General features: G+C 42.0%; 1 protein-coding gene and 2 long non-coding RNA genes across 3 annotated transcripts; all 3 read right to left on the reverse strand.

Annotated features, from left to right (window-relative positions):
* Window positions 1-361: 361 nt before the first annotated feature.
* On the reverse strand, window positions 362-24,322 carry FAM3B (FAM3 metabolism regulating signaling molecule B). Its single transcript, XM_038386892.2, is given in 9 exon segments — window positions 362-490; window positions 4,058-4,190; window positions 4,740-4,827; window positions 5,418-5,468; window positions 12,311-12,369; window positions 13,807-13,930; window positions 15,673-15,688; window positions 15,690-15,817; window positions 24,289-24,322. Coding segments are annotated over 9 exon segments (708 nt in total). The 5' UTR covers window positions 24,308-24,322; the 3' UTR covers window positions 362-400.
* Window positions 6,273-10,930, reverse strand: LOC122458490. The gene is made up of 2 exons (XR_006278538.1): window positions 9,418-10,930; window positions 6,273-6,465 (listed from the first exon to the last, which is right to left on the reverse strand). It is a non-coding gene; the product is annotated as an uncharacterized LOC122458490 (long non-coding RNA).
* Window positions 19,301-23,879, reverse strand: LOC122458487. Its single transcript, XR_006278537.1, has 2 exons — window positions 23,336-23,879; window positions 19,301-23,085 (listed from the first exon to the last, which is right to left on the reverse strand). It is a non-coding gene; the product is annotated as an uncharacterized LOC122458487 (long non-coding RNA).
* Window positions 24,323-24,927: the final 605 nt, after the last annotated feature.

Here is a 24,927-nt window from a genome sequence, read left to right on the forward strand (position 1 = left end):
CACTGCATCAGAGTAATCTGTTTCACTGCTAGGAATTCTGTGATAAAAGAAATAGAACTTTATTTTATATCTTGTTTCCTCCTAAACCTAGAACAGAAAGCACCCTATAAAAATTAGATTTGCCATTCACAGTGACAATACAGTACCATTTTGATAATCCTGGCAGATCTACCATACCATCATACTTACAGACCAGAAAATGGATTTTATCATCTGCATGTGTCATTAAAACAGGTATTTGCTTTCAGACCAATTGCAGAACACCACCTCTGAAGGACAAGTGGTTAAAATTGTATATATGACTTTATTAGTTTATAGCAGCTGTTTAGATGCTTATCGATTTTATGACTGCAACCACATATAAAAATAATTTATATGACTTTATTAGCAAAATGTAAGATCAGATCAGGTTTACTGGGATACAACCTTCTATCTGGATTTCAGCTGGCCAGCCGTTATATCTGTTCTTGCTATTCTCAGAATGGTTGATCTGGTTAAAAAACAAACAAACAAAAAAACCCCCCTTCCGTTTATTGTTTATAGACTGTCATCCTGGAAAACTTCATGCTTCCCTGTGTAGCAAGAGGTAAAAGATATGGAGACAGGGGGCTTGGAAATCATCAGATACACTTCACATTTTGCTTATCTTAAACTGGCACCCTCTCACCCAGTTATCTATTATATAATCATTCCTCAAAATTTTATTATCCAAACCCCTTATTGCCCAGAAGACCTCATAGTATAGGACAATGATGTTGAAGTCTTTCCTGTAGGTAATCTGTTTCAGTAAAAAGAAAAGGAGTACTTGTGGCACCTTAGAGACTAACAAATTTATTAGAGCATAAGCTTTCGTGAGCTACAGCTCACTTCATCGGATGCATTTGGTGGAAAAAACAGAGGGGAGATGGATATACACACACAGAGAACATGAAACAATGGGTTTATCATACACACTGTAAGGAGAGTGATCACTTAAGATAAGCCATCACCAGCAGTGGGGGGGGGGAAGGAGGAAAACCTTTCATGGTGACAAGCAAGGTAGGCTATTTCCAGCAGTTAACAAGAATATCTGAGGAACAGTGGGGGGTGGGGTGGGGTTGGGGGGAGAAATAACATGGGGAAATAGTTTTACTTTGTGTAATGACTCATCCATTCCCAGTCTCTATTCAAGCCTAAATTAATTGTATCCAGTTTGCAAATTAATTCCAATTCAGCAGTCTCTCGTTGGAGTCTGTTTTTGAAGTTTTTTTGTTGAAGGATAGCCACTCTCAGGTCTGTAATCGAGTGACCGGACAGATTGAAGTGTTCTCCAACTGGTTTTTGAATGTTATAATTCTTGACGTCTGATTTGTGTCCATTCATTCTTTTACGTAGAGACTGTCCAGTTTGACCAATGTACATGGCAGAGGGGCATTGCTGGCACATGATGGCATATATCACATTGGTAGATGCGCAGGTGAACGAGCCTCTGATAGTGTGGCTGATGTGATTAGGCCCTATGATGGTGTCCCCGGAATAGATATGTGGACAGAGTTGGCAACGGGCTTTGTTGCAAGGATAGGTTCCTGGGTTAGTGGTTCTGTTGTGTGGTTGCTGGTGAGTATTTGCTTCAGGTTGGGGGGCTGTCTGTAAGCAAGGATTGGCCTGTCTCCCAAGATCTGTGAGAGTGATGGGTCGTCCTTCGGGATAGGTTGTAGATCCTTGATGATGCGTTGGAGAGGTTTTAGTTGGGGGCTGAAGGTGATGGCTAGTGGCGTTCTGTTATTTTCTTTGTTGGACCTGTCCTGTAGTAGGTGACTTCTGGGTACTCTTCTGGCTCTGTCAATCTGTTTCTTCACTTCAGCAGGTGGGTATTGTAGTTGTAGGAATGCATGATAGAGATCTTGCAGGTGTTTGTCTCTGTCTGAGGGGTTGGAGCAAATGCGGTTATATCGTAGAGCTTGGCTGTAGACAATGGATCGTGTGGTATGATCTGGATGAAAGCTAGAGGCATGTAGGTAGGAATAACGGTCAGTAGGTTTCCGGTATAGGGTGGTGTTTATGTGACCATCGCTTATTAGCACCGTAGTGTCCAGGAAGTGGATCTCTTGTGTGGACTGGTCCAGGCTAAGGTTGATGGTGGGATGGAAATTGTTGAAATCATGGTGGAATTCCTCAAGGGCTTCTTTTCCATGGGTCCAGATGATGAAGATGTCATCAATGTAGCGCAAGTAGAGTAGGGGCATTAGGAGACGAGAGCTGAGGAAGCGTTGTTCTAAGTCAGCCATAAAAATGTTGGGTACCCGCATGGCCCCACAGTATGCCATCGCAGTGCCGCTGACTTGAAGGTATACATTGTCCCCAAATGTGAAATAGTTATGGGTGAGGACAAAGTCACAAAGTTCAGCCACCAGGTTAGCCGTGACATTATCGGGGATACTTTTCCTGACGGCTTGTAGCCCATCTTTGTGTGGAATGTTGGTGTAGAGGGCTTCTACATCCATAGTGGCTAAGATGATGTTTTTAGGAAGATCACCAATGGACTGTATTTTCCTCAGGAAGTCAGTGGTGTCTCGAAGATAGCTGGGAGTGCTGGTAACATAGGGCCTGAGGAGGGAGTCTACATAGCCAGACAATCCTGCTGTCAGGGTGCCAATGCCTAAGATGATGGGGCATCCAGGATTTCCAGGTTTATGGATCTTGGGTAGCAGATAGAATACCCCAGGTCGGGGTTCTAGGGGTGTGTCTGTGCGGATTTGTTCTTGTGCTTTTTCAGGGAGTTTCTTGAGCAAATGCTGTAGTTTCTTTTGGTAACTCTCGGTGGGATCAGAGGGTAATGGCTTGTAGAAAGTGGTGTTGGAGAGCTCTGTCCTATCTTGGGGCCTCTCCTTTTGCCCCTCCACCCCCACGAACACGATACAGTTCTGTGGTGACCTAGAATCCTATTTTCGACGTCTCTGACTCAAGGAATATTTCCAACACACCTCTGACCAACATATTAACCCACAGAGACCTTCCTACCAACACTACAAAAAGAAGCATTCTGGATGGACTCCTCCTGAAGGTCGAAACAGCAGCCTGGACTTCTACATAGAGTGCTTCCGCTGACGTGCACGAACTGAAATTGTGGAAAAGCAGCATCGCTTTCCCCATAACCTCAGCCATGCAGAACACAATGCCATCCACAGCCTCAGAAACAACTCTGACATCATAATCAAAAAGGCTGACAAAGGAGGTGCTGTCGTCATCATGAATAGGTCGGAGTATGAACAAGAGGCTACTAGGCAGCTCTCCAACACCACTTTCTACAAGCCATTACCCTCTGATCCCACTGAGATCTACAGGGAAGTCGATATTATTGTTTCATGTTCTCTGTGTATATAAATCTCCCCACTGTATTTTCCACTGAATGCATCCGATGAAGTGATCTGTAGCTCACGAAAGCTTATGCTCAAATAAATTTGTTAGTCTCTAAGGTGCCACAAGCACTCCTTTTCTTTTTGCGAATACAAACTAACACGGCTGCTACTCTGAAACCTGTTTCAGTAAGTAACACCCAACAACATTCTGGAAAAGATGTGAAACTAGGGATAATTCCATACATCTTCAGAAAATAGAATAGTTAGAGAAATCTGTCAAAACTGAGCTGGGCCAAGCATATCAATTTCTTTCCCCCTCGCATCACAGAAAGATGACTGTACGGCGCATATAAATTAAAATACCACTGCTATGAGGAGAAGTTCTGATACAGAAATGATTCCTCTTAAATTTTCATCAAGTCTGAGGAGGCCAAGATTTTCAAAAATGACTTGTGATTTCGGACATCTCCCTGCCTGGGTGTCCATCTTGAGACTCTTAAAGGGTCCTGATTTTCAGAAAATGCTGAGCACCTACCCTCTGAAATTCTGACCTCCTTAAAGGTGTCCTTAAAAGTTGGGCTTTCAAAAATTGAGACATCCTACATGACTAATCACTTTTGGAAACTTGTTTCCAGATAGAAGTCACAAACACAAGGTTGTGAAGGGTTTGTGAAAATTACAGTTTTAAGAAAGAAAACAGAAAACAAAATAAACCCTACCTTTTCTTTTTGAATGTTATCTGGTAGGTTGAAACCTTTGGCAGCTATAAAGGCCCAGCTTGACCTGAACTTCAAGTTCCATATTTCTTTACTGCCAAGCTCTGCTATTGCTTTTTTTGCACCATCCTTTAATCTAGTAGAAGAGTTGAAAAATTTAACATTGGAGACTTTGAAATTCAGAACGTTCAAAAAATAAGTTACATAAGAAAGGATATAGCCTTGATATTTTGTGGTGTAATTTCTGATTTCCTATTAATGAATAATGTTTAAAGCCTTCCTGTATCTTCTACTGGAGAACTGTCCAGTAATGTGCCATAAAATTCAGGGAACCAAATTCTACGCCCACTTACACCTGTGCAACTCCACTGATGTTAATAAAAGACAATGAGTTTGCACAGGGGAGCAGAGAGAAAATTTTATGTTATTAGGGATTCTCTCTCTTTTGTACATTTTATTGTTTGAACAAATTTCATGTAATCTGAGTGTTTTTTGAGAGGTTCAGGCCTTGTTAAATGGGTAAGTGTTAAACGGGACAGCAACAAATGACTGAGAGAAGGAGGTAAGCGATTAAACCTGATCATAGCTCAAGCTGTAACAACTTTTGCTTCTCAGAAGGTTACCAACCTGAGTTGCAAGCCATTTATTATTCTAGCACTGGGCTGGTACACACTTTCTTGCTTACCTGCTGCTTCCGTCATCATGGGTCACCATCAAGAGAAGTGACCCTTGAGGTGCATTTTTAATGAAAGTAGTCATGGGTCCCGAGAAGTCTGTTGATACAATAAATGATTATTCATTACCCCCATGCCGATGCACAAAACACCTTATACTCACCTTATTGCTACTTTTCAGCTTTGCGTCTCCAAAAAACAGAAGCAAAGTTACTTATTTTTCTCTAGCCAGATAATTCCCCCATAACCCAGGCAAAGGGCCGTCCTGAAGGTACTGAGAGCATTCAATTCCCACAAAAGACAGTGAGCATACAGAATAATCAGCACCTCTCAGGAGCTCTGGAGTAAGTAGGAGGAGACAGATTAGACTCATAGACTTTAAGGGCAGAAGGGACCATCATGATCATCTAGTCTGATCGTCTACAGCACAGCAATCTAGAAATAAAATAAAGGCCTGACACAATTTAGTTTTTTTCTTTCGTATTAAACTGTGAAGTACTCCAGATGAGCAGAGAGAAATCTGTTTTGCAATCAGTTTTAAATTAATTACTGATTATTCTTGGAGATCTTTAGCAACTGTCAAATATTTAATTGAAAAAAAAATACTTTTAGTCCAAATGTCTTCTGTATGGAAAAGTGTCTACAAGAGACCCTCTGCCACTTTTATTTGGTAATACTTTGGCTCTTACCTCCTTCCCACATGTCAAAAAACTCTGTAGATATAACTTTTCCTGTTTTATCTGCAATAAAGAAATGATACACTTTAAATACAGGGAAGGAAGGGGATATGTAAAGGGAAAGTAAACACAATGGTTACAACTAAAAATAAAAACAACAAGGAGTCCAGTGGTACCTTAAATACTAACAGATTTATTTGTTTTATTTATTTAAAATAAATCTGTTAGTCTTTAAGGTGCCATCGGACTCCTCGTTGTTTTTGTGGATACAGACTAACATGGCTACCCCTCTGATAACTTGAAACTATAGTAATATAAAATTATATTTTTAGTTTTCATTAGTTCCAGATTTCCTTTTAAGTTAAAAAATTAATCTGGTGTATACATATATGACCATAGTGATTCTCCTTGACAGCATTAATTTCTGCCCACCAATGGTACACAGAAGTGATCTGTTAAAGCTATCCTGCAACTGAACACCAAAACTGTAGCATGACATAAAAGATTTCTGCTCAAATTCTTTAAAATAATGGAATTGGCTTTACTTTTTTAGTTTATGTTTAAAAGAATGAGTGAATTGTCTTATAAGCTTTGGTGCTTGCATATACACTTTCTACTAATTCCTAACTAGAGTTGGGAACAACGGCTAAGGTTTTCAAGTGGCTGTTGATTTTGGATGCTCAACTTGAGACAATTTCAATAGCCCTAATTTTCAGTGGACAGCTGCTCAGCACTTTCTGAAAAATCTGGCCTCTTTATAGTGGCTCAAGTTAGGCTCCCAGACTCACTACTCATTTGAGAAAATCTTGGTCAATAATCGTAATTCATTTCATTGTTGTTCAAGTGGGCCAATTTTTGAGTTCATGAAACAGATGTAAAATTGGAGGTAATTCTCAAGACTTCAAAATACTTTGACAAATTCATGACACATCTTTTTTTGCTAGTAGGAAAACTGCAAAACCAATAACCAATTTTCATGTTATGCTTTCAAATGCCAAACTGAGTCAGGCATTGATCAGTTACATAAGATGTACAAAAAGAAAAGGAGGACTTGTGGCACCTTAGAGACTAACACATTTATTTGAGCATAAATAGCTACAGTTCACTTCATCGGATGCATTCAGTGGAAAATACAGTGGGGAGATTTATATACACAGAGAATATGAAACAATGGGTGTTACGATACACACTGTAATGAGAGCGATCAGGTAAGGTGAGCTATTACCAGCAGGAGAACAAGGGGAACCTTTTGTAGTGATAATTAAGGTGGGCCATTTCCAGCAATTGACAAGAACGTCTGAGGAACAGCGGGGGTGGGGTGTGGGGAGGGATAAACATGGGGAAATAGCTTTACTTTGTGTAATGACCCATCCCAGTCTTTATTCAAGCCTAAATTAATTGTATCCAGTTTGCAAATTAATTCCAATTCAGCAGTCTCTCGGAGTCTGTTTCTGAAGTTTTTTTTGTTGAAGAATTGCCATTTTTAGGTCTGTAATCGAGTGACCAAGGAGGTTGAAGTGTTCTCCGACTGGTTTTTGAATGTTATAATTCTTGACGTCTGATTTGTGTCCATTTATTCTTTTACGTAGAGACTGTCCAGTTTGACCAATGTACATGGCAGAGGGGCATTGCTGGCACATGATGGCATATATCACATTGGTAGATGCGCAGGTGAACGAGCCTCTGATAGTGTGGCTGATGTGATTAGGCCCTATGATGGCGTCCCCTGAATAGATATATGTGGACACAGTTGGCAACGGGCTTTGTTGCAAGGATAGGTTCCTGGCTTAGCGGTTCTGTTGTGTGGTTGCTGGTGAGTATTTGCTTCAGGTTGAGGAGCTGTCTGTAAACAAGGACTGGTCTGTCTCCCAAGATCTGTGAGAGTGATGGGTCGTCCTTCGGGATAGGTTGTAGATCCTTGATGATGCGTTGGAGAGGTTTTAGTTGGGGGCTGAAGGTGATGGTTAGTGGCGTTCTGTTATTTTCTTTGTTGGGCCTGTCCTGTAGTAGGTGACTTCTGGGTACTCTTCTGGCTCTGTCAATCTGTTTTTTCACTTCAGCAGGTGGGTATTGTAGTTGTAAAAACGCCTGACAGAGATCTTGCAGGTGTTTGTCTCTGTCTGAGGGGTTGGAGCAAATGCGATTGTATGGATCGTGTGGCGTGGTCTGGTCTGGTTGAAAGCTGGAGGCATGTAGGTAGTCATAGCGGTCAGTAGGTTTCCGGTATAGGGTGGTGTTTATGTGACCATCGCTTATTAGCACCATAGTGTCCAGGAAGTGGATCTCTTGTATGGACTGGTCCAGGCTGAGGTTGATGGTGGGATAGAAATTGTTGAAATCATGGTGGAATTCCTCAAGGGCTTCTTTTCCATGGGTCCAGATGATGAAGATGTCATCAATGTAGCACAAGTAGAGTACGGGCATTAGGGGATGAGAGCTGAGGAAGCGTTGTTCTAAGTCAACCATAATAATGTTGGCATACTGTGGGGCCATGTGGGTACCCATAGCAGTGCCACTGATTTGAAAGTATACATTGTCCCCAAATGTGAAATAGTTATGGGTGAGGACAAAATCACAAATTTCAGCCAGCAGGTTTGCCGTGACATTATCGGGGATACTATTCCTGACGGCTTGTAGTTCATCTTTGTGTGGAATGTTGGTGTAGAGGGCTTCTACATCCATAGTGGTCAGGATGGTGTTTTCAGGAAGATCACCTGTAGTTTCCTCAGGAAGTCAGTGGTGTCTCGAAGATAGCTGGGAGTGCTGGTAATGTAGGGCCTGAGGAGGGAGTCTACATAGCCAGACAATCCTGCTGTCAGGGTGCCAATGCCTGAGATGATGGGGTGTCCAGGATTTCCAGGTTTATGGATCTTGGGTAGTAGATAGAATACCCCAGGTCAGGTTTCCAGGGGTGTGTCTGTGTGGATTTGTTCTTGTGCTTTTTCAGGGAGTTTCTTGAGCAAATGCTGTAGTTTCTTTTGGTAACCCTCAGTGGGATCAGAGGGTAATGGCTTGTACAAAGTGGTGTTGGAGAGCTGCCTAGCAGCCTCTTGTTCATATTCCGACCTATTCATGATGACGACAGCACCTCCTTTGTCAGCCTTTTTGATTATGACGTCAGAGTTGTTTCTGAGGCTCTGGATGGCATTGTGTTCTGCACGGCTGAGGTTATTGGGCAAGTGATGCTGCTTTTCCACAATTTCAGCCCGTGTACATCGGCAGAAGCACTCTATGTAGAAGTCCAGTCTGTTGTTTTGACCTTCAGGAGAAGTCCACCCAGAATCCTTCTTTTTGTAGTCTTGGTAGGACCGTCTCTTTGGGTTAGTAAGTAGTTCAGAGGTGTGTTGGAAATATTCTTTGAGTTGGAAGCATCGAAAATAGGATTCTAGGTCACCACAGAACTGTATCATGTTCGTGGGGGTGGAGGGGTAGAAAGAGAGGCCCCGAGATAGAACAGATTCTTCTGCTGGGCTAAGAGTATAGTTGGATAGATTAACAATATTGCTGGGTGGGTTAAGGGAACCACTGTTGTGGCCCCTTGTGGCATATAGTAGTTTAGATAGTTTAGTGTCCTTTTTCTTTTGTAGAGAAGCAAAGTGTGTGTGGTAAATGGCTTGTCTAAAGTCCAGCCACGAGGAAGTTTGTGTGGGAGGTTGGTTCTTCATGAGAGTATCCAGTCTTGAGAGCTCATTCTTAATCTTTCCCTGTTTGCTGTAGAGGATGTTGATCAGGTGGTTCCGCAGTTTCTTTGAGAGCGTGTGGCACAAGCTGTCAGCATAGTCTGTGTGGTATGTAGATTGTAATAGATTTTTTACCTTCAGTCCTTTTAGTATGATGTCCATCTGTTTGCATTTGGAAAGGAAGATGATGTCTGTATCTGTATGAGTTTTTTCATGAAGTTGATAGATTTCTATTCCATACGGCTAAATTCAGTGCCTTGCATAATGACAGGTTTTAGAGTAGCAGCCATGTTAGTCTGTATCCGCAAAAAGAAAAGGAGGACTTGTGGCACCTTAGAGACTAACAAATTTATTTGAGCATAAGCTTTCGTGAGCTACAGATCACTTCATCGGATGCATTCAGTGGAAAATACAGTGGGGAGATTTATATACACAGAGAACATGAAACAATATACACTTCCCTGTAGAGGAGGGTGCTTTCCTCAGGAACACTGTATGCTGCCACTCAGTGGGAAGATCTAACAATTGCTACTCCCTTTCTGGCTCATCTTGGCTCTCATCCTTGGCAGGATCATGGGGAGAGGGAAGTATCTTAAAAGCACAGGACTCTGTAAAAGTTGTTGTCCACAATTTGGGAGGCAGAGTCCAGAACTGGAGAAATAACATTCCAGACCTGGGCCTCTCCTGAGCAGAGACCAGAGATCACACCAAACTGAGGATGCTGGATTTTACTGTGCTTGTATGTGGAATATCGCTTTTTTTTCCTGTGTTGTTAATCTTGGTTTATAATTTTCTCTTTCTTAACAACAAAAATTGTTCATTTAGAATAGAAAGGGGACAGCAACGTGAATTAACATATTAAAGTGATGCTATAGAAAAAAGTGTTGATACAGTCTGGAGAGGTTTAATTAATTAGAAAATATGCAGAGGATGTTTTACTGTATTGCAATGTTAGATATGGCCACTTTTCTATCTGAACCAGTGGATAAAGGAAGCAAGATAATTAAGGAGTACATGTGAATATTTGTTTAGCCAGAAACTACCTCTCAGTGGAAGGATGGAAGATATTCTATTATGCAATATTTTCACACATTCTAAGGCCCGAAAGGACTACTGTGTTTATCTGGTCTGATCTCCTGCATAACACAGGCCAGAGAACCCCACCTAATAATTTCAACATCAAACCCATAATGTCTGTTTAAGTTGTAGCATATTCTTCAGAAAGAGATTTAGTTTTGATGTAAAGATTTCAAGAGAATTCACTATATTAATAAGTAAGTTGTTCCAATGGTTAATTACTATCACAGTTTAAAATTTGCACCGTATTTCTAGTCTGAATTTGGCTAGTTTCCAATCACTGGATTTTGTTATGCCTTTTTCTGCTAGATTAAACAGCTGTCTACTATCAAAAATCTGTTCCCCACGTAGGTACTTGGAGACCACAATGAAGTCACCTCTTAATCTTTTCTTGGATAAACTAATTAGGTTCAGCTTCTGTAGTCTCTCATTATTAAAGTTTTGCTGCTTTTACTTTTCTGAACCCTTTCTAATTTTTAAACATTTTTTTTGAAGTGTAGACCCCAGAGCTAGACACAATATTCCAGTAATGGTCTCACTAATGCCACGTACAGAGGTAATAGCACCTCCCTATTCCTACTTGATATTCCTCTACTTACACATTCAAGGATCACGATCACCCTCTTAGCAACAGTCTCACACGAAGAACTCATGTTCAGTTGGTTGTCTACTGTGGCCACTAAATCCTTTATGATTTTTTTTAATAGAAAGTAAAAATACAAGATAAGTTTGGTGACAAAGAAATGAAAATTTTGGACTAGCTCCTCAGCTGGTATAAACAGGATATCTCCGATGTCAATGGAGCCACACCAATGTACACAACTTGGTTCTTTGTGTAGCTATTTACCTTTCAAGTGGGTGGGCAAACAGAACAAACAGAACCTTTTTTTTTTTTAATATTGCAACATTTTTGGGTCAAAGCAAACATCACACTACATCTGAGCTGCTTTTCCAGACTCAGGGCTCTTATTCCTCACAGGAGGGGCCACTATTAAATATATTGCACCTCATCCTAGTCATTAGAGAACTGAGAAATTTCTTTTACATGACATGCAAAGTAAATCTACTCTCTCTAATTTAAAATCCAGGGCCACTTGGACAATTTTTCATGGTTGTCCATTCTCAACCACTGAAAATTTAACAAGCTTTTTCCCCCCCTACTATTCTAAGATTTTTTTCTTCAAGTGCTTCTTTTTGTTAAAGCGAAGAGGAATTTGAATCTAATAAAACTAGAAAGTTACGAGCTGCTGCTGTGTAAGGAAACAGAACTCCTCTAAGGCAGTGAAAGAGATGTGAATGGCAGTCTCTGTACTACTGCCACGGAGAAGGCTGTGGTTTTCCTCTGGGACAGTGCCAAAGATGGACTGCATGTACCTTTACACCCATAAGTGGGAGGGACAGAGGGGAGTACAAAAAACTTGAGGGCACAAGATGATGTTACAATGACATACACAAAGAGCAGCCCAAACTCATTATGACTAGAAACTAAATTAAGGATTTAAACCAGAGATTAATATCACTGTCACCTAGTATATAGAGCACTGGACTGGAACTCAGGAGACCCGAGTTCTGTTTCTGGTACTTGCCCAAAGTCACCGGACAGGCCAAGGGCAGAAATTTTACCACTCTATGCCTCAGGTTTCCTATCTGTAAAATGGGGATAATACTGAACTCATGTGTAAAGTGCTTTGAGATCCACAGATGTAAAGCACTGTATAAAAGTTAGATATTATTATCTAGAATAGTAACTCATTACACTATCTGCAGTAGTCCTTTTTATACATCTTTTCAGATCAATATTCTTTACCCAATTTTAAGAAGTGTATCGATCACTCATATTTCAGGGATTGCTTTTAGTTTAGAAGGTAAAAGCTTGCTGGAAGGGGCACAGAGGGAGTATAAGAGAGGAAAGTTTGAATCCAAATGATTCTCGGTTCAGTCATTCACACATTGCAAGGCCACACTAAAAGTGACGGGGCGTGACAAACAATCATTATTCTTGATTACTCTACTTTCATAAGTGTCCAACAGAGAGGAAGTGGTAGTTTAAAAATATAGAAGGAAGACTGTTAGATTGCATCTCAGACATGCAAAATCATTTTTCTTAGTGTACTACCATTGTCCCCATAACATTCCTCTCTTACTTACAATTCACAATGGCAATGTTTATACCTCTTCCAACATTACCCTTCTGTTCACTTATGAGCCTGAAATTGAAATAAATACATCATCGTCAGGAACTGTACTTCCAGAAGGGCGGTGATATTTACCTAGGCAAAGTCATTCCTGGTATTCTTGTTCTTAGCTTAATCATTTAATTGAGGAGTCTGCTGAAAGCAATAGAGCCATGTCTTAAATATCTATGGCGCATCTCCTCCAGAGAACCCATAATGAGTCTACTTCAAAACTGTAACCTGTACAAGTGCAGCGCAAGCAGAATAAAAACAATGCCAAAGAAAAAACAATTTGTTTTGTGGCACCATTCCACACAGATTTATAGAATAGGCCAGTGCATCTTCACAACAGCTCCACACCAAGAGTTTCAAAAGTGACTAGTGATTTTAAGGGCCTCAGTTTTTGAGTGCCTAACTTGAGACACTGTAAAAAGGCCTGATTTTCATAATGCACTGAGCATCCAACCTCTGAAAATTAGGCCCTTTTATAGTGTTTCAAGTTGTGCATCTGAAATCTGAGGCACCCACAATCATTAGTCACTTTTGAAAATCTTGGCCCAAAGCAGTTTATATGAACAAAAGAGAAAAGCCAAGATGCAAGGTTAAAAAAAAGAGTTAGAGATAGAACAGAAAGATTACTTTAGTGACAAGCACAGAGAAAACAAAATGACAAAGTAGACTAAAAGGAAAAAAATCTAAAGTATCAAAGAAACATAAGTATACTTTCAGAATACACACAGCGAGGGAGACTGGAAAGATGCAATGGAACAGAAAGAAAATTGGGTGGAGTTTAGTGTTGGTAATGGGCTAAAAAAAAAAAGGGGGTGGGCAGCAATCTCCACACAGATGGAACAGAATTATTCAGGGTTTAAAGTTATAAGATATCTAAGAGTTCATACAATGAAGCCAATCATGTAGTCAGAAGAGACAGTAATTAAAATTTCAGGGGTGTCAGCTACACAGAAATAAGGACACAGAATCAAATTTTTGCCTCAGTAAAGTCAGTGAAAATTTTGGCACTGAATTCAATGAAAACAGCATTTGGACCCAATGATGAAGAAAGCAATGAGCTATCCCAAAGGGAGAAAACATATGGATCAGATGTAACAAAATTTAAGAGGTTTTTTAAAAAAAGTTTATAATCGTTAAATTAAAAACCACAACATCTAAATGAATCCCACCTCTGGATTTCCAAGCATTCCTCATTTGCTGTGTGCCTGTCCTAGAATCACACCTATACTTTACAGAGGAGAGCTGAAATGGTGGTGTCTTGCTTGAGGGACTTAAGGAGCGTAGCATGGTAAATAGTACTGAAAATGTAAAACCCCAAGATTGGTGGTTTTGTATTATGTAGTTGGCGTTAATCCAAGAAATGTCTCTTTATAATAAAACTTTAGTCTGTTGCTAAACCAAAATGCCTCTACTACTCCAGGTAGCCCTTGCTTAGACTCAAAGTAGAGTGATACTTACAGCTCATCTTCAAAACAAATCTTGGCCAACTTTTCCTTGCCACCACCACTGAGTAATCGATAAGCATAGCTTCCAGGTGAGCACGGAGACCAATGGTCACATTTCTGTCTTTTGGGGGGTGGGGCTGTAGTGAAGAAGAAAGCAGAACATGCTTTGTTTGAGCACTATGTAAACACCATTATATACCAAAATGACCAATTAATTTCAATATATCAGAGCAAGGTCACACAAGTACTTATAAAGGCAAACCTTGTCAACCTACAAACATCAGATCAAAAATACCACAGATTTATATGGGTTTGAAATTCGCACCTGCTTGCCAAATGAGGATAGAGAGCAAAGAAGAATTTGACTGGGGAGAGTGGGTCCAGCAGTCCTCTGAGATGATCTTTTGACCAGTGTTTTAGTGTACTATAAACGTAGACAATTGCTCAGACAAACAAGCTTGGTTACAATTTGCAGGAGATAATGCGGCTTGCTTCTTGTTCATAATGTCATCTGAAAGTGAGAACAGACGTTCACATGGCACTATTGTAGCCAGTGTTGCAAGATATTTACGCGCCAGATGCACTGAAGATTCATATGTCCCTTAATGCTCCAACCACTGTTCCAGAGGACATACGTTCATGCTGATTATGGGTTCTGCTTGATAATGATCCAAAGCAGCGAGGACCGATGCATGTTCATTTTCATCATCTGAGTCAGATGCCACCAGCAAAAGGTTGATTTTCTTTTTTGGTGGTTCAAGTTCTGTAGTTTCTGCATTGAAGTGTCGCTCTTTTAAGTCTTCTGAAAGCATGCTACACACCTCATCCCTCTCAGATTTTGAAAGGCACTTTGGATTCTTAAACCTCGAGTCGAGTGCCGTAGCTATCTTTAGAAATCTCACATTGGTACCTTCTTTGCATTTTGTCAAATCTGCAGTGAAAGTGTTCTTAAAATGAACAAGGTGTGCTCGGTCATCATCCAAGACTGCTATAACATGAAATATATGGCAGAATGTGGGTAAAACAGAACAGGAGACATACAATTCTTCCCCAAGGAGTTCAGTGACAAATTTAATCAACACATTATTTTTAATGAGTGTCTTTCAGCATGGAAGCTTGTCCTCTGGAATGGTGACCAAAGCATGAAGGGGCATACGAACGTTTAGCATACCTGACACGTAAATACCTTGCAATGCTGGCTACAAAAGTGCCATGCAAACATCTGTTCTCACTTTCAGGTGACACTGTAAATAAAAAGCAGGCAGCATTATCTCCTATAAATGTAAACAAACTTGTTTGTCTTAGTGATTGGCTGAACAAGAAGTAGGGACTGAGTGTACTTGTAGACTCTGAAGTTTTACTTGTTTGTTTTTGAGTGCAGTTATATAACAAAACAAATCTACATTTTGTAAGTTCTACTTTCACAATAGAGAGATTGCATTACAGTACTGGTATGAGGTGAACTGAAAATAATATTTCTTATCATTTTTCCAGTGAACATATTTGTAATAAATATAATAATATAAAGTGAGCACTGTACACTTTGTATTCTGGGTTATAACTGAAATATATTGAAATGTAGAAAACATCCAAAATATTTAATAAATTTCAATGGTATTCATTGTTTAAGAGTGAGATTAAAACTGTGATTAATCACAATTAATTTTTTTAAATCACAGTTTTTTTGAGTTAATCACGAGTTAACTGTGATTAATCGATAACCCTACTTATTATACAATCTGCTCATTCATTCTTAAGAGAACACCACATAACCAATCATTCATTAACTAACAACTCATTTGCAGGTTAAATTACAAACACTGTGCTTCACTTATAATATACTGCATATTAGCAGAAAAAAAGTCATGTGACCACATACCCTTAAGTACTGGTTTTCTCTCCAATGCTTTGAATACTTTCAATAGCTGATGATAGCGAATCTTCAGATACGATATCTGCAAACAGGTATCCCAAATACCAAGCACACACTGATGCTAACATAAGTCCTGATAACTTCGCAAGGTCTGATAAGAAACAACAAATCCATTATTTAATGAGAAAAAAGGCAGCATGTGATAAGAAGTCTACACAGGGCTACTAAAAATATAGCATCTTCTATGGTGCTGTTACACAAATACACTATTTTGAGAGCGGGAAATTCAGTCCTGATGCACAGGCATTCCACACCATTTGAGATCTTCGGTGGGGCTGCAGACAGAGTTAGTTAGCATGGCATTCAACAATGACAATCCCTTCCACCTCTTAAAAAAAAAAAAAGTCTTAAAACACAATTAACAACAAAAAAACCACTCTATCTCCAAGCAGAGGTTTGACCCTGAAAAGGAAACATGCCAGAGATTCCCTGAAATCATCTAGAGACTTGGCTATTCCTATCCATTTTAGATTGGCGGCACCCAGATGCTACGGTGATAGGTGGCAGTTAAAAAACCACCCTACAGATAGCTCACAGGGGGCTCTTCATATCCTCTTTGAAATACAGGAGAAGATTAAACTAGGCCTGAATAGGCAGATATGTAAATGGAATTGGGGTTCAGATTGAGGGTTGAGTTGTGAAATCTAGATTTGCACACATCTGGAGGCTCAGAAGCCTGCACAGAGATATGGAATGACAACAGCCACTAGTTCAGCTTCTCTTACTTATAGTATAATTTCCATCACTATTGTAGAAGCTATAGTAGTGTCTATAAGGGCAAGGAGACAGGTGTGTATCTGCTATGTTTTTGTGAGTGAAGCTGATAAATACAGTCACATTGTACCAGACACTTGGCTTCCCTGTCTTCAGAAATAAAAATTTATACCCTGACCTGGAGATGTGTCATACACCCTACCCCCATGTTAATAAAATATAACATTTTTATTGCATCTTTCACCCCAAAATGACCCAAATGCTTCACATTGTGAGTATGTACACTGTGTTAATTAAAGAACTACTTCAACCGTCACTGAAATGCAGCCTTTTAGGGGGGCTGGAAGATAGGAAAGGGGCAGGGAAAACATGGCAGCTTTTTTTTTTTAAACAATACTCAGCAGATCAAACAAGAAAATGAGGATGAACATCAAATTTGGAGATTCTCCTGTTTATTTTTGAAGTTTCCTTTCCCAGGAATAAATATGGGATATATGGGTGGTTCCCAAATCAAATTCCTGAGCAAGAAGTTCACAAATTCCCTGTGCTTTAGCACAATCCCAGCATGCTAGGCCCCATCTACACTGGAGGGGTAGTTGGTTGAGTTTAAAATGATGCAAGGTTAACATGATTTATTTGAGTGCTGTTTAAAAACATTAGCACTAGGGCTGTACAGGAACCAACATTTCTGTTTCATGTAAAATTCTGAATTGCTGAATTTTTTTCATTCTGATTTGCTACATGGTGTGACAAAGTTCTGACCTTGTCTCTGTGGGTCCCGTGCTTCCAGACGGATTATGCTAGCCTCAGAGGCTCACTGTGACCCTCCATGTAGCCCTTCTCTCTCTCTAGAGGCAAGAGTCACACACTCCGAGCCATTTTCATCATAAGCCAGCAAGGAAGGTGGGAAGAAGCAACCCTCCCTCGCACAGTCTCTGTTGTCTCACAGTCTCTGTGATTAATCGGGGACAGTTGGGGAGAATGAGGGAGGAAGCCTGGGCCTGCCCTCTACTCCGGGACCTGAATAGTAGCAGCTATTGGTAGCTGAACTTTTGAAACAAGATGAGTACAATTCCCTGGGCCACTTCCCCACAGCAGCCCCCACTTCCTCAACATCTACTTCACCCTTACCTCAGGGCCTCCTTCCTTGTGCCTCATAGGGTTTTTTCCTGCTCAGTTTCTCCAGCAGCGCGGCTTCCTCCTACAAATCCTGACACATGCCTCTAACCGACTAACTGGGAGGCTTTTAACTAGTTCCAGCCAGCCCTTGATTGGCTTCATGTGTCCCAATCAACCTGTCTCCACTGCTTTCTAGAAGACTCTTAATTGGCCCCAGGTGTCTAGATTAACCTGGAGGAACTGCCATTTGATTATTATGGTAACAGGGATTTATTTAGCCTGGGGCTAGCATACTTGTTTTCACTACTTTCCTATAGTCATCTGGCCACAGTGGAATTTCTAAATTTCCCACAAACTAGGATTTGTTTAAAAAAAAAAATCAATTTTGGGTCAGGTGAAACACTGCACTTCAATAAAATCAAAATATTTTGTATCCATTTTGTTTATATTATAATTTAGAATGTAAAATAAAAATTGGAGACAAAGTCATTTCAAAATGGAAAATTGAAATGTCCCTGTCCACAGAAGTCAAAACAGAACATTCTGACCATATCAGAATGCTTCATTTTGATTTTTTTTTAAATGAAATTTCATCAACATTGACACATTGCTGAGGAAAGTTTAGATTGCAACAAAATGGCATTTTCTGATGGAAAGAGATATTGCTGGAAATTTTTTTTTTACCAGTTCTAATTACTATCCAATTTATACAGGTTTTTAATAACTAGTTAAGCTGCTCATAGCCTATGCTAGAAATGGAGGTAATTAGATATTGCAAACAAGAGCTTTGTATTAGAGCTAGTTGAAAAACAGGATGTAATTTTTGCAAAATATGTCAAAAATTACATATTTTTGGTCAAAATTTGACATTTCCAATAAAAAAAATGCATCAAGTTTTAGTATATTTTAGCTAGCTCTATTAGCATTCACTGATTGCTAAACCCTAGTGTACGATTTATCTGATTCAGCATGTCTGACGTTGAAGGGAGTGGTTAGAAAAGCAAACAATTGAACGGAGTTAAGTAATGAAAACAGAGGATTCTTCTAAAGTAAAATGTGAACAATGTCAAGAGTTGCTACGCAGCAAGCTAGACAGGTCACCCTCAAAACAGGGCAGAAACTCAGTTTCTTTCACCCTTTTGCAGATCAAATGTGACTCTGAATATAATTGTCAAAGGTGAAAGAGCAGAACCTTGATGAATTGGTGATCATGTGAGAGATTTTCAGGATCATAAAAAATATCCACGCTGTTCTGTTAAGACCCTGGTTCCAGGCTTATCAAGCTTTTTAACATTAGCTTAATTCAAGAGAAGTCTTTTGTTCATTTTCAGCATCCAAAGAAAGGCAAGGGTCAATCAGTGTTTATTTTTAATGTCATAATCTGAAAAGCAAAGTTTTCCACTTGGTTAAAAAACAAACAAACAAAAAAAACAAACTTGCAACCTTCATTTACACATTACCTTCAATGAAGTACAAAATAAGCATTTTAAAGAAATAATTGATGCACTTAGCCTAGGGTATACTCCTCCAGACAAATGTCAACTGACAGGACCCACAGTTAGTGATTGTCTCCATTGAAAAATTAATTCAAGTTTCTTAGGCTTGAGCTAGCCTAGCCCTAGCAGGAGCAGCAACACAGCAAAGTAACACTTGAGCTAATTTGTCCACACAGGTACAGCACTCGCTCGTGTGGCATTACACTTTTGTCTTCACTAACACAAAGGTGTGCAGGATGGTGGGGGTTTTTGTTTGTTTACGCTAGATAACAGACAACATTTATCCCACTGTAAAATCCTAAGTACAGACAAAGCACTTTTATTGTTTATCGCGAGATACCTAGGTAAGGCCAACACTATATTCCTGTCTGTAGTTGACCTCACCTAGTTTACTTTTAAATAAAAGTAGTGCCTTATCTCCACTGGGATTTTACAGCAGTATAGCTAACATATCTGTTAGTTATCCTGTGGTAAAAACATACCATTTTTGTCAGTAACAACATAGCCTAAGACTTCTGGGTGTATATCCAGGGTTTTTAATGTTGTAGTTAGCTGAATTGCTCCAGGAATTCTTTCCCAGTGAATTGTGGGAGGACTTTTCTATATTTCCTGGGCACATGGGAGGAATTGTGGGAAAGTGCTGGAGGACTAGCAGCACTTGAAGGGAGATAAGACACTCTGTAGCTGTGGACACAAATTAGCAGCTGATGAGTTGTGCTAACTCAAGTGTTAGCCTATACCCTCCAATGAGACAGCCAACAAGGATTAAAAGCACCACCACATTCAAGTTCAGAGTTTGTCTCTGTGGATGAGGGCCTCATGTTAGCATAACACTCAAGTTCTGTGTTGAGTTAACTTTGCAGTGAAGACAAGTCCAAGTGGGTCCCATTCACTCAAGTTAGCCTAGCTCAGGAGACGTAACTTTAAATAATGCAAGTTAAAGCTATATCTTCACTGCAGAGTTAAGCACTTCAATAGAAACAGAGAAATAGTAAAGGAAGGACTAAAAGGATCAGCGTTGATATTAAGGAAGGATGATGAAACATGAAAAATGACCCTCCAACAGCTATAAGCAGCCATTCTTAGAAAACTACAATCCCAATGAATGCTACTGAGTTTATTTCTAAATAGAAAAAAGGAGAATATTGTGTCCAAGCTGCTGAAGATACCATCCAAGAATACGAAGAGAAATATCCCGAGGAAGTCTTTGCCATTGGCTCTGGCAATAAAAGTAAAGTGAAAAAGATGAGTGAAGGTCTCAGGTAGATTCATCCTTAGCTTCTGATATATGAGTGTTCACCACAGTATTTGAACCTCACTGAGGAAGAGAGAATACCTAACAGTTCTAAAATGCATTCAAAAGTTCTGTAACCACCATCAGATTCATTTTGGTTGAAAAAAATGGGACTTAATGTCCCAGTTTCTCCAAGACAGATGGCAGAATTCTCAAAAAGTTTCTCTCTCCATAGCTGCATCCAGCTACCATAAATAATGTTGGAATTTGCATATATATGATAAGGCCATAGATTTTTAAAAAAAGCACATTTTTCACATGGCACTAAAAAGCAAATTTAGAGGGTATGTCTACACAGCTGCAGAAGTGAGCCTCCTAGTCCAGGTTGACAGACTTGGAATAGTGATCTAAAATAGCTGTGTAGACTGTGCTTTAAAGTTGTGCCTCAGAAAGGAGCCCTCCATAAGCTTCAAAGCCAAAGTCGCAACCTCAAAACACTGTCTACACATCTATTTGTAGGGTACTAACATGAGCCTTGCAAGTCCGAAGCTGTTGAGCTGGGGGGAGTCTACAGAGCCCATGGAAGTGAGACCTACTCAGACAGACTCAACAGATTACAAATCACTGAAGTCTCAGTGGAAATTTGGTCTGATGTAATTAACTAAGAAATGGAACAACACAAGGACAAACTGAAAATGATTCAGAGAAACCTGTTACTGAGCCAAAATACAAAGGTCAAGCCAGAAAAAAGATGAAAGTTTCTGATGGAATGTAAAAGTTAAAGATCCAGGTTTTTACCACAAGCCTATATTTGTGAAGGATGTTGAGTCACAGCTTTTTGCATCAAAATGGTTGAAATTTTTAGAACTAAAAATCACAGAAAAAACAATGATTTAGAACTTTAAAAAAAATAGCAAAGGCTCTGCAGTCCTGTCCACCCAGTTGAGCATCAGGCAAGTGTTTCTTATTGTTCAATTGGGGGGATTATTATTATTATTATTACTATTTTCAATTATTGGTTTGGTCCAATTTTGTAATATACTTGGCTCTGAAAGAACAAATAAATTAAAGTGTATTGGTGCCTAAGAAAGATACAAAAGAGCAGAAGACCTAATTAGTTAATAGATGAAGGACTCCGTTATCACATTCTTGTGGTTTACTTACATAACTGCAAGCTTGTCAATTTTTTCCCAGTGTGTGCTCATCTCTTTCTCCTTCCCCCACCTTTCTCCTTGTTTAAAAATAGTCGCTGCTCACTACACTCCCACACCACCATGGTGTACATCCTTATGCCTATCACTCCACACTGAACAAGGAGAACAATAGCTACACATACACTGGTACCTGTGAAAACCACAGGGCAGCGTATATGTAGCCATGTTGTTGCAGGTTTCAGATACATGGACATAAATGTTCCCTGCCCTACCTCTGTTTTCAATTGGGATTTCGAAGTCACAGTGTTGGTAAAAAGATTTTTTTAAACTTAGCATTTGTTTGTTACACTTAACTTTGTTCTCTGCACATAATGAAGTTCTATTTTTTGGAGACTCCGTATCATTATTAGTTTACATCAGGAACTACAGTGAATAGCAGGAAGCAAAGCCCCACCCATAGTAAGAACACCCAAGAGGCGTTATGTAATAACATTAGACAACACCATTGTGGCTGACTGACAAACTGGCCTTTTAAGATCTCCCTCAGCTGTATAGCTCTACAGTTGGCTGTTCCACTAGCCCTTGTCTCTTGCTGTTCAAATTCAGCAGCCTATTCATGCCAACCCTTCATCCCGATGGCAGCTTTTACCCTTTGTCTCACAGCTATAATGCATTACACACCATGCAGCTATAACTCGGAGGATATTTCTCCTCTCTGAGATCCAATCTACTAAATAAGCCATGCTAGTGTCCATTCAATATACCAAAAGCATATTCAACAGTCATTCTGCACCTGTTGAGATGGTAGTTGAATCTTTCCTTGATGCTGCCAAGGTGACCAGTGTACAAATTCATGAGCCAGAGGAGCAAGGGGTAGGCTGTATTGCACCAGGATCAATATCGGCATTTCAATAACACCTATGGTAATCTGCCCATTGGGGAAAATGTCCCTTCTTGCAGTTTTTTTTTAAAGCACATGTTCTTAAACGTGCAAACATCATGCACCTTCCCTAACCAGTCTACCTTGATATCAGTGACAGATCATCAGTGATTCACTAGCAGTTATATAACCATGAAAACAATATCCCTTTCTGTTGATATACTTGGTGGCAAAGTGGGTTAGAGCCAGAAGAGGGATGTGTGTGCTATCACCCCACCTGAGTTCTGGAACCCCAGTGATATGAATCCATCCACTACTTCTTGTATTTTACCAAGATTCACAGTCCTGCGTAGCAGGAGATATTTAACAGCCCTACACACTTGGATAACAATGGCCCCCTCTGTGATTTTTCCAATTCCAAACAGACGCCACTGACTGAAAGCAATCTGGTGTTGCAACCTTCCACAGCACGACTGCCACTCGCTTCTCAATGCAGCTCTCATTTGGGGTCCGTGGATTGTCTGTCTGGTGCAAGCTTGGCTCACACATCCAGGAACGCAGCCTTTTGAACTCAAAACTTCTACAACCCCCCCAGTCGTCTCAAAAGTGCATTATGATGTATTCCACCAATCAATGCTCATTTCTTGAGCCCGGATGCAGTGATCCTTGTGTGGAGCTGCTCTGTGAATGCCAGCAGCCGCCTGGCTTTTTTGGGAGGGGGTGGGGAGGGGAGGGGGCGCTACATCCATCAGCATCCAGTTACTGGTTTCAGAGTAGCAGCTGTGTTAGTCTGTATTCGCAAAAAGAAAAGGGAGGACTTGTGGCACCTTAGAGACTAACAAATTTATTAGAGCATAAGCTTTCGTGAGCTACAGCTCACTTCATCGGATGCATTTGGTGGAAAACAAATGCGTCTGATGAAGTGAGCTGTAGTTCACGAAAGCTTATGCTCTAATAAATTCGTTAGTCTCTAACGTGCCACAAGTCCTCCCTTTTCTTTTCATCCAGTTACTGTGAAAAAACTTCTCCCCATCGTCACCATCCCTTTGAGCTCTGCAAACACAGGAGAATGATATGTCCTGCATCAGCAACACCCCTGAACACTGCGCTGAGCTCTTGCAGGGCCCAGATCTGTGAGCGAGATGGCGGAGACATAGAATCATAGGATATCAGGGTTGGAAGGGACCTCAGGAGATCATCTAGTCCAACCCCCTGCTCAAAGCAGGACCGGGACAATGGGAGGGTTTTTGTTTGTCCGTCCGTCCGTCTGTTTTAAAAAGTGCGGATATTACGGGTCTGGAACTCGGCACGGTGCCAACATGATCCCCAGCTCCCCCAAAGCCCTGGGCAGATCGCTGGTTTCCCCACGGAACACCGTGCAAATGATCCGCGAGGCAGCGAGCCCCACAGCGGCGGGGGTAGTTTAGCTGGCCGCGGTGCATTTCGCATTGTACAGAGATGCCAGCATTCGGGGCGAGGAGGCGCAGTGGCGCCGACACAGCGCTGTGCGCGGGCCGAAGGGCGGCGGTGCTCGCCAGCCGGGGCAGAGAGCCGGTCCCAGCGTGGCTGGGGAAGGGGGCAGAAGCCCAGGAGAAAAGCGCCAAGAGAGGCAGGGATGGCAGAGGGGGCGAGAAGCCGCAACACGTCTGATGTCCCAAGCGCCTGCCGGTAAACGATGGGGGGGGGGGGGGGGGGGCCAAACCCCAAGAAGCAGCCACAGTGCGACTTGTTCTGCTGCTGGAGGGCCGGGGAGAGCGAGGGCTGCCCGCGGGAAGCAGGAGGCTGAGCCCCGAGCTCTGGCGGCCAGCCAGAGCGGCGCGGGGAAAGAGGACCGGCCCGCCAGCCCCCCCGGGGGGGAAGGAAGCCGGCGGCAGGGACGGCGCCCGCCGCCTCCAGCCCGGCCCCAGGGCGGGGGGGGGGCAGCTCGCTGGCTCCCGCCCCCGCCGGTGCGCGGCGCCTACTCACTGCTCCAGGCCAGCCGCATCTTCCCGGGCAGCGGGGCTTCTCCGCGGCGGCCCCGCCCCGGGCTGGGGAGAGCGCAAACCTCGCTGCGCCGGGGGAACCAGGCGCCCACCGGGCCAGCTGGGCGGCGCTCGGGGCAGGCTGGGAGCAGAAGCAGAAGGAGCGGCCTGAGGGAGGAGACGGCGCTGCCGTGGGGAGCGGCCGCTGGGCCCGCGCGGTGCCGAAGTCCGCCGCCGCGCCCTGGGCTGTGGGGGCGAAGCAGCGGCGAGGGGAGCGCGCCCCTCTCCGTGCGCACGGGGCTCTGCCCTGGCGGCGCTTTCGGTGTCAGCGCACGGGCCGGGACGCGGCTGGGGCCGGCCTTTCAGCCCCGGCAGGAGCGCGGGCGCGGCTCCCTTCTTCGGCCTGTGGTCAAGCGTAAAGGCTGCCTGGCGTCGCGCCGCTGTTCCCCCGCGGCAAGCGTCGGGGCTCCGGTGCGTCCGAAGGCAGGGGCCGGGGGGGACGCTGCTCTACTGCCAAACACCCCCCCCCCTCCTGCCAGAAACGCCCGCGGGTCTGCCCTGAGCTCAACCAGAGCTCGGCTCTCGCCCCCCCGCACCCCCGCCAAGTTGGTCCAAGAGAAGATCTTACCTCGCCCCCCTCCTC

Source organism: Dermochelys coriacea, chromosome 1 (assembly GCF_009764565.3).
Source record: "Dermochelys coriacea isolate rDerCor1 chromosome 1, rDerCor1.pri.v4, whole genome shotgun sequence".
Taxonomy (NCBI): domain Eukaryota; kingdom Metazoa; phylum Chordata; order Testudines; family Dermochelyidae; genus Dermochelys; species Dermochelys coriacea.